General features: G+C 44.1%; 1 protein-coding gene across 1 annotated transcript; it reads left to right on the top strand.

The window, feature by feature from the left end:
- The first annotated feature begins 9,399 nt into the window (after window positions 1–9,399).
- LOC124655138 (uncharacterized protein At2g39795, mitochondrial-like) lies at window positions 9,400–11,530 on the top strand. Its single transcript, XM_047194094.1, has 4 exons — window positions 9,400–9,588; window positions 9,681–10,018; window positions 10,111–10,300; window positions 11,182–11,530. Exons 1-3 carry the CDS (start codon window positions 9,400–9,402, stop codon window positions 10,268–10,270), a joined length of 687 nt encoding a protein of 228 aa, XP_047050050.1. The 3' UTR covers window positions 10,271–10,300; window positions 11,182–11,530.
- Window positions 11,531–14,694: the final 3,164 nt, after the last annotated feature.

Genomic DNA, 14,694 nt, shown 5'->3' with positions numbered 1-14,694 from the left:
AATACCATTGGAAAAAGTTACTACACACTCATATAAGAGAAGACACAATAATTATTATTTAATTCATATATGTGGTAGGGTTTCTCCATTCCTAAGAACTGAATGAACTACTCACACCTCGATACTCAGCAAAAACATTTTTTTTGGGTAGTGAAATTACCTATCCTCCACATTTGGTAAATTCACCTTCGTAAGAGCATCTCTAACAGAGCCCGAACTCGCGGCCGGAACTGAAAAAGTCTGACGAGTTTAGGGGTTCGGTTCGGAGATGGGCCAGAACAGAGCCCGAACTCGCGGCCTGGCCCGTAAAACGAGTTCGGGCACCCAATAAATCGAGCGGACGCCATATATTAAAAGGGGCCGTGGAGGGGAGTTCGGTTCGTAAACCCTACTCCCCTCCGCCGCTTTCGCTCCCGCCGCCGCCGCCTGCCTCCGCTCCGGCGAGTGATTCCGGCCCCTCCGACACCGCTCCACCGCTTCGGCCACCACCCCTCCGTCCGAAATGGGGCGTGCAAGACGCATGGGTAGGAGAGGTGGCCGAATCGGCGGCAGAAGATCAACTCAGCGTCCGCCGGGTGTACGGGCGAAGCCGGAGCGCGCCGGATGGTCGTGCTCCGACGGTGCATGGAAGCGGGCCGGCCGGAAGTGGCCGGAACTAATGGCGCGCCGTCAAGCGCGCGAGGAGGCGGCTGCGGAAGGAGAAGCGGAGGCGCCCCCGCTGCCGGCGCGTGCAGCCCATCGCTGTCGGCGCCGCCCCCGCGCGGCGACGCCGACGACACCGACGGGCCGCCTCTAGCCTGCGGGAGCACCTCCGAGGCGGAGGCCAACGAGGTGGCGGCGCTCATCGTCGCCTAGGAAGAACCAGCGACCCAAAACCCTCCGCCGGCGACATTAAGCGCCCCGGTGACAGTATAGTCACTCCGGGGACTAAATCTAGTCTAATAGGTCCCTAGTATAGAATGTAGGTCGAAGATGCATGTATTTTACCCCTATTATTGTAAGTTATAAATGAATTCAGCTTGATCGGATAAAATCGAGTGCAATCGCGAGTTTCGATTTCCCGCGATGTTTAATTTCAGCGTTTTTGGTTCGCGTTTTCGGTGTTCTTTGCCGTGGCTAAATCCACTCGTAATTTGTTTTTCGGGAGACTAAACTCACTTGGTTTGTTCCGAAAAATAGGGGCTGTGCTAGAGATGTAATACCTGACCCATGCGTAACCAAGTAACCCACTTTGTTTCCGGTTAACGTTAATTCAGATTTTCTATTTAGAGGGGATATCAAAATAAAACATATGCACCTCAAAGGTTTGTTCGCCGCATGGTATCTTATCTTATCTATAATATCTAAATTTGAGGAACCCACTAAAAGTATTTCTCTCAACATGCAAGCTGTCCACATCATCAAGCATCACTAAGCAATCCTAAGCTGCCACATCATACATGTCTTCACATCATCCATCTCTAAATAAGATACCCACGTCATCCAATGGCCCTGTTCCTTTATTTTTCCCAGTGCGCTTCAATTCCATCCTCTGTCTTGTGTCTTCGCCCGTTACTTCTTCTATATCGCTTCAAACGTTAATGCTCGTTCTCTATTATCCACTTAGTGTTGTTACTCATCGGCCCATCTCTTCCTATTCCTATGCTTCCTTATATAAACATGGCATCTCTCTGTCTATCTATCTCCTCATATAGTCCAGTGACCCAAACAAACGGCCATCGATGATGGCCATGGTGGCTGATCCAGAGGACTAGGAGCCGGAGAGCTAGAACACTCAAGAATGAGGGAGCCATATATTTTCTCCTCCTGCTGAGGTTCCGAGCAGTCTGCAACAGCTCTCAAGCGTTTGTGGCTGGCTGGAAGCATGAAACTATTTCCCATGCAGTTATATCATTTGCTCACAGATCCCGATTTGTCGTGTCGCAGGACTACAACGAGGTTTGGATTTTGACGTGGTCCAGCGAGTTCCGCAAAGAAGATATCCACGATATGACTTTCTTTGTGATTTTTTTCTTCCAGAATATGCCGTGTGTTTGGCTAATTTGGGTTTCATTGGTTGGTTAGATCCGTAATTAAGCAGCCATCAGAGAGTTCATATTCTCTGGCGTCATGAGTTTGTCCTATGATGAATACACCGGTGTTGGTTTTTGAAAGCCACGCTTTGCTTCAGACAACCTTTATTTGCACTCTATTGGCCAAGTAAAGCCTCTGGACTAACATTTGCTGAAGTATTTGACACGCCTGCGCACAGTATGCATGCTTTAATTATAAGAGCGCAACTTCCTTCAGCAAGAAATCAGTGTGACATAATTTGTCGTAAAAAATAATTTCATGTTGGCGTTATTTTCTCTTCTACTTCAGCATTTATACAAAACTATCTTTTAAACATGAGAAGTCACCGCAGCAATGCCGTTTCTCCATGGATGTTAGTCATAATGTATTGGCATCTATCATAACAGAGACATGGAAAGGTTAACGCATCCTTTAGCCAGACAAATAGGGTCCTCTTTTCTTCTTTGAGAAAAAAACATTACAGTCCCACCACTGTTTACATTTCAGCCGTGAACATTGCAAGCAATTAATTCTGCCATACATTATTTTAGGTCTCCTGTTTTTTATGCTTTGTTATTCAGCCTATTGTTGCTTTATCTCACCTTTGTAAGCAAACGGATTATTCATATTTTTATTTATGATCTAGCACTATTTTATGTGATTTTCTTTATGAAATGTATCTTCCCACCGAATGCATAGATTTTTTATTAGTGATGTATGTATACTTCAGCCTTTTTATTATCCTCATGTATACAATTTATGATTATTATCTAACAACATAATTCCACATGAGTTTTAATTAACACATAACAGAAAAATACTATGAATTTCCGCAGCAACGCGCGGGGTATTTTCTAGTATAACTAAATAGTTCATCTCCACTAACATATTTCTCTCAACATGCAGCTATGCCACCTCAGCGGTCCCACCATCTCAGCTTTTTCTACCATCTAATTATGTTTTGCACGTCATATTCTTAAGCGAATTCAGCATAAAATCCCTTTCTCTTCCCTTGACGAGAATCCCATATATATTGCCTTTGCCCGTTCTATTTACTACAGGGACTGCCGGCCAGTGGTTTAGTGCAAACCATTAATCACGCCTTGATCTCCCACATCTTTCTTTAGTTAGGCATAAAAGACCAACCATCATGTCCTCTCCACTCCCTCTGCATTGCCGCATCTGCACCATATTAATCGTCCAGTGATTCATCTTCCCTTCCTAGAAAAATGATTCCCCTTCCCATCCTCGCCTCACACCCTTTGCAGTTGCAGGCCCTCCACTTCCCTCATGGATGCCATCGTCGTATTCTCATCCTCGGTTCCAAGGCAGCATGTTGTCTCCCGCACCGCCCTATACATCCACTAATCAATCGAATCAGCTACCTTGCGTTGCAGATTAAGGTTCTCCATGGTGATCAGGAGGAGAAGCACCGCCGCGTCGATGATTTCCTTGACATATATTCGGCTGCAATGAGGACAGCCGTCTATAACGTTTTCTACTTCGAGTGATGAGAGAAACTGACTATCCGGATGAGAAAATTTGTTCCTTTCGGGTCCGAGAGATGCATGATGTGGTTGTATTATGTTTGGGTCTGCTTCGAGTGATTTGCTACATACTATATTTTATCGACCATGTCATGCAGCAGTTGTGGAAGGAGATTGCTATCCTCCATGGTGGTAACTGGTTTTCCTACCTTTTCTGCAGGATTATATAAATTATATTGGGTCTTAATCATGTTTTATTGAACACATCTTCAAGTCGTCATCTTCTCTGGGATTCAGTTCGAATTTGCAACATGTCATCTGAATGAATATCACAATTTGATAGCAGAATTTTGATGGCCCCTCACCTATACTGATGTTCTTAGTCCTCACATTCTGATTTATATGTAATATAATCAGTGGGATCTTTCTCTCCAACAGTATGTGTTTGTTAGTGGAAGTCACCAGCTCCGTCTACAGATACTAATGGGCCAAACCGATTGCACCAGGTCTCTCAGCGTGAACTTATTAATTGCCTACTCATTATCTTTAAGTCCTTATCAGATTTCTATGCGGTTCTCCTTCTACCAATATCAGATTGGATTGTGGAGCTAGCCGGACGGTTGCAGACTCATATCAACTAGATGATACAAGTTGAGGCTTTGTTGCACATGATTAATTTCTAAATCTTTTTATTGCATAAGTACTTGGAATTTCAAAAAATTCAGTGCTCGATTCTGTTGGAATCAGTAGTTGTTCAACTGATTACACCTGAATGCCAAGAAAAGAGATGGTCGGGGTAACAATCTATAATGATGTTATTCTGTTTTCCCTCAACACAGTTCTGCATGCAAAGCAGCACACCCTCATGGAAATGCCCAATCAATGGATGTGCGTGAGGTCCATTTTGAGTTTTATTTATTCACTGCCTATTTTTTTCTCCTATAGATGTATAAGACCTTCATTTTATACGGGCATGTATATCATTTGGCAAGTCTTGAACTAATGAGTTTTCGGTTTCTATGAAAACAATCACAAATTTTCTTTGTACGAGCAATCATAATTATAAATTATTTATCTTATATTTTTTATGATTACTTGGGAGGGATTCATTACATAATGAAGCAATATTTTAACAATATATCCCGCCGCAATGCGCGGGGTATCATCTAGTTATAATAGTCATGATCACCTCTAGTAATGAGCAGAACCACATTTTGTGGAGCGGTGATGAGTAAAGGCCGGTGGCGGTGATGGGCGGGCGACATTTTATTTTACAAAGAGGCTGGCCGCATGGGATATATTTTCAGTCCACTCCCCAAGGACATTAGAGCATCTCCAGTCGCGTTCCTCAAAGAAATTTCGAACGAGCTAGACAAAAAAAAATGTTTTCAGCCGCATGCTCTAAAGACTTTTTTTGTCCGGCGCAATCTAATACGGTGTTCGGCACCCCGAGCTCGTCTCCGCTACACAGGGGACGCTCGGGACACCCTGAACACAACGAAAAGCGAGGCGAGGAGTGGCGGGACCAACGCGTCAGCGGCACATTGAAGTTTAACCTAACCGTCGTCTACGTCGCGACGGAAGTTATTGGCGCGCAACGACGGTGCAGTTCCCGCAGAGACGCATCGAAGCGTCGCGCCTAGCTGTGCGTGCCGGCGTTAATGAGCTCCACCGTTGCCCCGCCTCCCTCCGGCCTATAAAAAGGGGTGCTCTCTCATCGTCTCTCACACACAAACCCTAGGGCCTCACTCCCCAACCCTGGACACCATCATCTCCAAGAGTTGACGCCATGGTTCGTAGAGGAAGATGGAGAGGTCGAGGTCGTGGCCATGGTCGTGGTCGCGGCCGCGGCTGAGCTGCACGCTCGCCGTCGCTTGCGACGCCGTCGTCTTCGTCGTCAGACCTGCGGGAGGAGGAGCAGGAGGTGTTGTTCGAGTTCGTCGTCATCCTCAAGGGCGACCCACTCGGCCTCTAGAGGTTGCCGGACAAGTTCACCGACTTCGTCGCCGGCAACGAGCAGACCTCGTTGCATCTGCAGGAGGCTACCTGCGACTGCTGCCGGTGGGCGGTGGAAGTGCTCTTCGACTGGCGCGGCAAGATGTACCTCCACACCGGCTGGGAGAAGTTCGCGCGCTACCACGACCTCAAAGCCGGCTGCGTGCTCACATTCTCCTACCTTGGCGAGGGGGATATGAGCGTCAAGGTGTTCGACCAGATGCGCTGCCGCCGGCACTACCACGGCGACACCGATCAGGAGGACGATTGAGTGTTGTTTCTTCGTAGCGAAAATAGGCACGCATGTTTTTGGATGTTCTTCCTCGAAAGGACCAACATGGCTATCATCATCAGCTGGATTTTCCAGTTTGGGTGCCTGTGAGTGCCTGGGAGTGTTCTTTCTTGGCAGCGAACACACGAAACCTGCGATGCCAACACTAGTTAGGTTTCCTCATTTTCCAATCTTTTAATTTGTGTCAACCATGGTTCAAACTATGTATTAGTTTGTGGAAACAATGTTCCAAACTATGTCTTAGTTCGTGCAAACCATGTTCCGTATTAATTTGTGGAATGTTTCTTCTCTCTATTGAAATAAAAATGCAAAAAAAGTATTTTAATGTTTAAAAAAGTTTGAGGGCGATGTTTGGGGGACGTGACTGGGACCGACGTCCCCTAAACACGGCACGAACAAAACACGTCCCCAAATGATCGATCCGGCGCCGTTTAGGAGACGCTTTGGAGGATACGGCTGAAGATGCTCTTATACAGCCGCGAATGAAATTAATCTATCAGGAAGGTTTAATATATGTTGCGCGTGAACATAAGATATGCATGGCCGGCGCGAGGTGCCGATCGAACAGGGATGGAACCGAGGACGAGGAAGAAAATCTATGCTCCACCATGCATGTAAGTACAAAGATGTGGTCTTGGAATACCCAACCTACTGGACGGGGTACACGAAGAACGTAATCGTTGCTTTAGATCGATCGGGCTGGCCGAAGCCATATGCATCAAGCTAGGATGCATGTTCTGCCAAGAGAAAACGTCCTAATTAGTCTGGCGTGACCGGATGGTTCGATGAATTCAATGTTGTGCCGTACGTGGGTATGCATTTGGCATTCGACGTCCCTAGGTAGCTAGCTTTCCCTCTCTCGTGACACGAGTAGAGTTGTGGCCACATCGATCAGCAAGCTGAGTAGCGAGCTATATATAAGCTCTTCCAGCCTTGTTATCCCTCCCCTTTTCCTAGCCAGTGCGTCGCAGCGCGCATGATAGAGTAGGGCCTCCGAATGGAAGCTGACCTTCCACAACATAATCTTCAGTCAAGATTAAGGTCATATCGTGCGGGTGGTTGAGGGCGCTCTCGGCATACATACGGCCGAGATGATATGTAGTGCTGAGCTTCGTGGCCGTGGACGGTATCCTCATGGCCGAGTGGTCATGGCGGGCCAAACCCAGGCCAGACCCTTTCCCCTCCTTCTGCATCGCGGCGGCCGCGCGCGATACCATAGAGGCGGCCAATGCGGCACGCTAGCTTGACCCGCGCGCCTGGATAGGGTTGCAGCGCGGCGTCGTCCTGCGAAGTCTCGCGAAAACGAAACTAAGGCAAAGTTTAGCTGCTGGTTTGGGCGAGGAAATACGCGCGCCAGGGCTGGGCTCGCTCCTGTCCCGCGCGCGCCCCGGACGGCGGACGCGGCTGTTCCCCGCCGAGGATCTCCTGCTACTGGCGGCTGATCGGATCTTTTATACTGCAGCCTCCACAAGCTGATGAGTGGTGACGTTTCGCATTGCCGATCTGCAAAGCTCATGGGGGGCATTGCTCGGGAAGCTTAGGTACACTGGAGGGCGGTGCATAGGAACCATACGTACAACTACTTTGTGTTGCACAATCAAATGGCCATCAATAATACTAATTCATGATCAAGTCATTCATCCTTGGAATTAATTAACTTCCACCTTGTAAAGACGTTGAACCAATACTATATATGATAAGTACAATAACAAGGTAATCCTTGGAAAAAATGAGAATATATAGGCGATTATCACTATACATAGGTACCTCAGCCCAACACAGTGATTACAAATCCGGAGAGGACAAGGGGATCCGGGGAGAAACAGAGAACTCTTGGGCGGCCTCGTCGAGAGGTTAATTAAACACGTATGATGATCTAGTGGGACAAGAGCTGGCAGTTTTGTGTACGTACCTACCTATGCACGTACGTATCCGGGCACCCGGGTTTCTCTATGCGATTCATGTGTGAAACAAAGCGCATGCCATGTAACTAAATAAATGTTTTTTTCTATTTACCATGCGGCTAACAAATATCTATTTCTAACTTTAAGTTAAAAACCTCTATATACTGGCTCCCACAATCAAAAGTTCAAAACAGAAGAAAAATAAACAATATCATTTACCCTGATAGATTATTTTCATATGGACAATTTTGAACCTTGAATGAAATTTTTCCAGGTGAGTTTTCGTTGAATTATATTCTCATCGGTTTGAAATTTTGGTTAAGTTATCTGGTGCATCAATTCAATATTTATACAGATAGGAAAACTAGTGAACTCTCTGCCAAATTAATTAAAAAGCTAGAAACAAAAAATGTGGTATGTTAAAAATATGAAGATTAGATTCTAAAAGGTTCAGAAGCTATCTGTTCAAAAGATCACATTTTGATTCTGCAATTTTTAAGACAAAAAGAATTAAGACCATGTTCAGATTTCAAATTATATGCCCGTGGGAAAAATAATGTTTAAAATACAGTGGCAAAAGAAGTACAGATTAAATCCGAAAATAGCTCAGTTATATAGTAGATATTCTTGCAAGTTTTTAACTATCTTTTATTTGGTACTGGATCTATGTTACTTTAGCATCCAGCTGATTAAGAGGGAGATTGTTGGATTCATGGGAACATACGACAGTGCTCAACTTTTCACGTCCCCAAAGCTCAAGTGCACTTTCCGGACCCTATATAAACACTCGCCCATGCAAAGAAATACCTCCCCTCAAGCTAAGTTCTAAACGCGCACATGGATGAAGACCTGGAGCGCGCTATAGCCCTGCTGTCCATGGCCACGACGGCACTCGCCGACTACCTCGCCGAACCTTCGACGTCGCTCCGCGGCGTGCTTACCCTGCTACCTACGCTCGTCACGTTCCTCGTGGCTCTTCACGGCGTGTACAGGAGGGTCATGGCTATCAACGACAGGGACGCGCTGCATCCTCGCCCCGGCGGCGCCGCGAGGCTCGAGCAGCTGCTCGTCCTCGCCGCCACCATCGCGACTATCCTCTCGGTTCTCGTGTAGCTAGCCTGGTGAATATATAAGAGGCCGGATGTACCTTGATGCTGTGCTGCGCGGTGCTGGGCTAGCTACTTCGCTGTACATCTCCCACGCACCATCTTCTCTCCCTTACGCATGTATTGATCGTTTCTGCTGTGCTCATTTCTGCCATGATCGACTGATTGTACAAACTTCGAAGTTTTTTGTTAATCCCTCTAATTCATATTAGTTGATATACTAATGCTGATATATTTTAGTTCTTGGTATATCCATACTAGTGGCAAGTAATATAGGTCGAAGGAAGTGGATGGTTACTCGAAGCTTTAGCTGCACGGTAAGACGCGAGAGTTGGTGGCGATTTGCGTGCAAATTGTAGTAGGTGTAGGTACTACGTTCTTCCCTGCATGAAAAGCCCAGCACGTATAGGCAACCATTACTCACGTCTCAGCCCACAGCACAAACTGCAAGGCCCAGCATCCCTTGGGGTTTCACACAGACAAGCTCCAGCCGCCGCCGGTCGCCGGTAATCCCCACCGGATCCTCACCCGCCGCGCGCGGCGGAAGCAGAAACCTCGACCACATGGCGCGGGCCCTCCTCCGCCGCGCCCTCTCCCTCGCCCCCGCAGCACCGCCCGGGCTCCCGGCCTTCTCCTCCTCCACTGCCACCGCCACCGCCGTCGCGCCCCTGCGCTCCCCATTCGACGACCGCCTACTCCGCCTCCTGCGCACCGAGATCTCCTACATCTCCGACCGCCGCCCACCCTACCGGGTACCACCCCAATCCTCTCCCTCCACTTTCTCGTTCAACCGTCCAATCTGCCGCGCGCGATGATCCTCATCTACCCCGCCGTCATCACGCAGCCGCCGACCAGCTTCAAGTCGTTCGCGGTGGAGGACCGCCCGGGGGAGCAGTGGGTGCGCCTGCGCGCGGCCCACGGCCCGACCGAGCAGATCAAGATCGACGCCACGCTGTTCGACGGCGCCGCGGAGCCTGGCCCGGACGCGTCCCTCTTCCACCGGGTCGAGGCGCTCGAGCGGGGCCCGCGCCTCCACCTCAGCCTCATCGTCGAGGTCGCCCGCGCCGACCGCGTCCTGGGGTTCATCTGCTCCGCCTGGCCCGACGACCTCACCATCCGCCACGTGCTCACCCTAAGAGGCGCCGGCGCTGCCGCCGGCGACCGCGGTGGGCGTGACTTCGCGTACGGACCAATTCTTCAGTTTTTTCTTGCCTTGTAACTTCGGTTGGTTCCTGCGGTATCTGAGTTTTGTGTGCTGTGGCTTCTTGGTGCAGGAAGCTGGAGCCTGCGGAGAGGGAGGCGGTGAAGAAGTTCCTGCAGGAGAGGGAGGTGGACGCTGAGCTCGCCGAGTTCTTGCATGAATATGTGGCAAACAAGGAGAAGATGGAGATGCTCCGGTGGTTGAAGACGGTCGAAGCGTTCGTCGAGAAGTGAGCTATGGAGCTGCAGGCATGATGTTAGCAGGTGAGATGGTCATGCTCGTGCGTATGGTCAGAGTTATGGACACATGAGAGTGCTGTCAGTCTTGAAACAAACTTATGTTTATATCCCCCATATTACTCGTAAGACAAGCTTGGACTAACTTACTTTCTCGTGGCAAGATATCATGATCACGGTCTATTATAATTCATGAGTAGTGGTAAGAAATAAGCCATGAATATTTAGTGATGAGAAAGGAAAAGGCCATCTTCAGCACTTATTTTCTAAACAGAGTTAGTCTTGGAGCCGTCTGTGATAAGGTTCCCAGGTAGTCTACAGATAGAACTCGGTGACTTAATCTTTGTTTGGCAGTCACCAGTTCCATTAGTGTCAAAGGAGTGTTCTAGATTCATGGGGTTATTCACCTGGGTGAAATATTTATATTGGGAACCATGAACATTGCCTTGACTACCCATTCCATCTAGTCAGATGATCCTACACGAGAATTACAAGCTCAAAGCTGATTTTAACTCTTGTTTTACACAATTCAGCTACAGTCAGTTCTTGACTCTAAAATCAGCATTACCTTTTATTTTGCAGCACTTCTTGTGTAGATTGTACTTTCTGAAATGGTTATCTACAGCCTTACATTCAAATGGTGTCCCATATGGCTTACCTATACATAATGTTGTACATCCAAGGTTAACATGGTTAATTTCCGGATAAGGCAACTGGGTAGGTTACAATGACATCATGCACATATTCCAGTGTTCTTTTTTGAAAATATTCATCACTAGAACAAGAAATTGGGTACATTTACGGGGCAGCTTAACTTCCATTCATAACTAGTTATTGTTTGCTCCATTCAGTCTTATTCATCTCTTTATCGATGCCCTAAATTTGTGAACCTCTCTTTGCAATTGTAGGGCTGCACCGCTGGTTTAAGCATGGTTTGTGTTACATCATGTTACCCACAGAACTGATAATGAATCGGTTCCAGCAAAAGATGCCCAGAGATGTCCTCCTGAACGCCTTGTTATTTATCCATCTCTTTCCTCTTTTACGACTAGCTACTTATTTCTGAAGAAAGTAGGTTGAGTTTAACCATTGGGTTATGGCTTGTCAAAATCATTGTTTGATTTGGGAAGCCACCGAGCTACCCTATTGGAATATTATATAGTTTCTTTATGTAATATACACTAATACAGAAGCCCACTAAAATTACATGTTTCTTCTCCTTTTTGCAATATAAAATTGGTTTATTTTGAGTCGTTAGTCGTTTTGTGATTTGCAATGTACTCAGTGTTGGTACTCATATGATAAGGGTTTGCGCTAAGTTTGTTCAACAAAAGCGTCCGGAAAGGGCGCCCTGATTCTGCTTGTACCATATATATTCTTGTAGTTGGATCGGAGTGGATATTGGTGGGTTGCTGATTGAATGCGTATATACGATACCAAATTGATTGATCGAATTGAAATGAGACAGACTTGGGAAAAAAACAAAATAATTAGGCAAATACTCACATAGGAAGACAACTATAATTCTAGCATACGGTATTTCGACTTTCAACCTTGCTCAACCTTGCTGCCGTCAGTAAGTTAAGAGAATAAAGACATAACTTAAGCTAAAAGCCAAGCATGGCGAGATGGTGTAAATATAACCTAAATAATCAAGCCATGAGTCTACCGGAGCTAAATATTTAGAGCTATACATGCTTGCCAAATGCATTTGTAACTCAATATTGACTAACTCTGTGAGATTCATCTTAGCTTTTGACTTTCAACCTTGCAATAGTTGTGAAGGATTTTACCTTTCAACCTTGCAGGAGTAAATTAGTTATGAATACAAACACATAATTTAGGCTAAAACCCAATGACAAGATGTATAAATATAAACCAAATAATTCAACCATCAGTCTAGGTGGTACAAATTTAGAGCTAGACATGCTCAACAAATGAACTTGGTAACTCAAGCTCTCTGGTATTGACCTTGGCTGTTTACTCGAAAATTAAATTACCCCATTCAAGATATTGGGATAATCATAATTAATTTTCACATCATCCCCATCCTTATGATATTTGTATACCATATCCTATATTGTTTCTGGGGCCCCACTTCAGAATCAGGTAACCTTATCTGCCGGATTTTAAAAATTGGATATGGGTAGCTTAAAATAGGTTCGGATTAGAATTCGGCATGGAATTTATCATGTCCATTTACACCCCAAGAAGTACTGTAGTAATAGGCCCAAACAATAAACTAGCATTGTATGTCATACTTCGAAAAAAATCCAACGCATTACAATCCTCAGAAATTGTTATGAAAAAATCTCACTTTGATTAAGGAATATCAGAAGTCGCGAAATTGGAAAAGAAGAAATAGATGGGCACATCCTCTTGAATACCGCGGAATTGGAAAAGTACATAAATTTGGATAAAATATATATGAAACATCAGACAAATAAACAAAGTCAATCAAAATATTAGAGTAAGTGAAAACTTTCCTGCAAATGTGAGTGCAAGGGAATCCTTTGGAAAGTTCGTATGGATTAAGATATTGTGTTCAAACGACAAATGTAGAAAAATTACTACGACACGATATCCTCAAAAATCCATGTATATAGTAAGGACCAACGAGAGTAGAGACGGAAACCAAGGACAAACTGATAGGTTATTTTTATTGTAGTAAAGGACAAACTGCGGTTGATGCTCTATACAATCTAGAATTATGTATTTAGCTATAAAAAAATTTGATAGTCCCGGACTCTACAAATCGTCTCTTAAGTTATTTTCTTGACACGTACTGTCTATTTTTTTTGTAGATATTAAAAATGCTATAAGAAATATAGATAAAAACATTATACAATGGGACATAAAATAATTTGTAGAGTAATGTGATAATATAGGTAATTGGATTTAGAGTGAAAACCATTACAATGGGAGATATCAAAATAACCAAGACAACACACATTTTTTCCAAAAAAAACCAATTTCAATTTAACACCCTGATATGTATTTGTAAGGATAAATATTAGAGCGATATAGCAAATATGTACATGTTTAGGGAGTGAATTTATAATATTTATACCAAAAATGGTATTACAAAATATATATACAAAACAATATATTAACATAACATTTACAATAAAATGTATGGTGTATCATGAAAAATAAAAAAGTTTATTATAAACATTTCAAGTCCTTTTATATAAATGCAATTGGTCATATTTTTAATTCGTATTATCAAATTAACTATATATTATGTAAATTGCCTTCCGAGCGGACAATTATGAAAAAGTGTATGATATAGGTAAATATTTAGCTACTGAGCTTGTGCTCGTTTGAGTCACCCTTTGAATTGTTAAGTTGGCAAGCAACACTGTCTACCGATGGTTTAATTTTTTGTATAATACATATTAATATGATTTGTTACTCCATTGAACAATACATATCTTCTCGCCTTCCAAAATAAATAAATAAATTTTATTTTTTAGTTGTTGTGTCATTTTGTGATTAGCGATGTTGTCGGTGGCTGATCAGGTTTAGCCCTAAGCTAGGGTAGCAAGGGCACCTCATCTATAGAGTACCCCAAACATCCGAATGTAAAGAACTACGCATATCCAATTAGTACGATACTATGCCCAAGCAATCCAGTAGCAATGTATATCTACTAGCTAAGTATTTATGCGTTAATAGGGATTAACGGAATAACATATTAAGCTAAAACTAACAATGCATGCAAGTATGTGGATTATGACTATATGTTTATTACAATACACATAGCACTCATTCGTTTTATCATCTCCTACGATCGTGTACAATTTTTATGTTTGTTATCCTGATGATCGAGTCTCAATCTCTTACTTTAGAGATCGCCACGTAAATACTTACGTGTGGCATCATGTAGTCCATTTTCGTTCACTAACTAGTTGGAAACTTAAGGGCTTAAGGCAAAAAAAAAGTCACAATTGCGTAGATTCAGAAATATATTTTAGTTGGGTCTTGATTAAATTATTTCAAATTCTTATAGTTAATTTAATTTCCTGGAGTGGTGTGTTATAACTCTCGTAATTTTTTATTGGATTTTGTTGTGGGGATATTTTTCTTTGCTTCTTTATGTTCCAATTTTCCAATAAATTATGTGAACTTCCTAGGATTTTCCGGAGTTCTTTCGTATTTTCTTTCGGTATATTCCTTTTTTTATCTGTCTTTCGGTTTATTCCTTGAAATAAGAAAAAATTCTAAACACACCAAATGGGGCAACCCTTTTTTTTTTGACAATCAATACCACATATATTCATAGCAACAAATAGTACATGGTAGAGATACATGAACTGACTCCAACGATTACAAAATAAAGTCTAAAAGATAATAACAAATCTTCGAGTTCTTCAATTTCTTTCTTCTTCCAGAACACAATCTTGTACTCTTCTGAAGGC

The sequence above is a fragment of the Lolium rigidum genome, chromosome 5 (genome assembly GCF_022539505.1).
Source record: "Lolium rigidum isolate FL_2022 chromosome 5, APGP_CSIRO_Lrig_0.1, whole genome shotgun sequence".
NCBI classification, from domain to species: Eukaryota; Viridiplantae; Streptophyta; class Magnoliopsida; order Poales; family Poaceae; genus Lolium; species Lolium rigidum.
The sequence above is the reverse complement of the archived record's forward strand: the minus strand, read 5'-3'. Positions and strand labels throughout refer to the sequence as shown.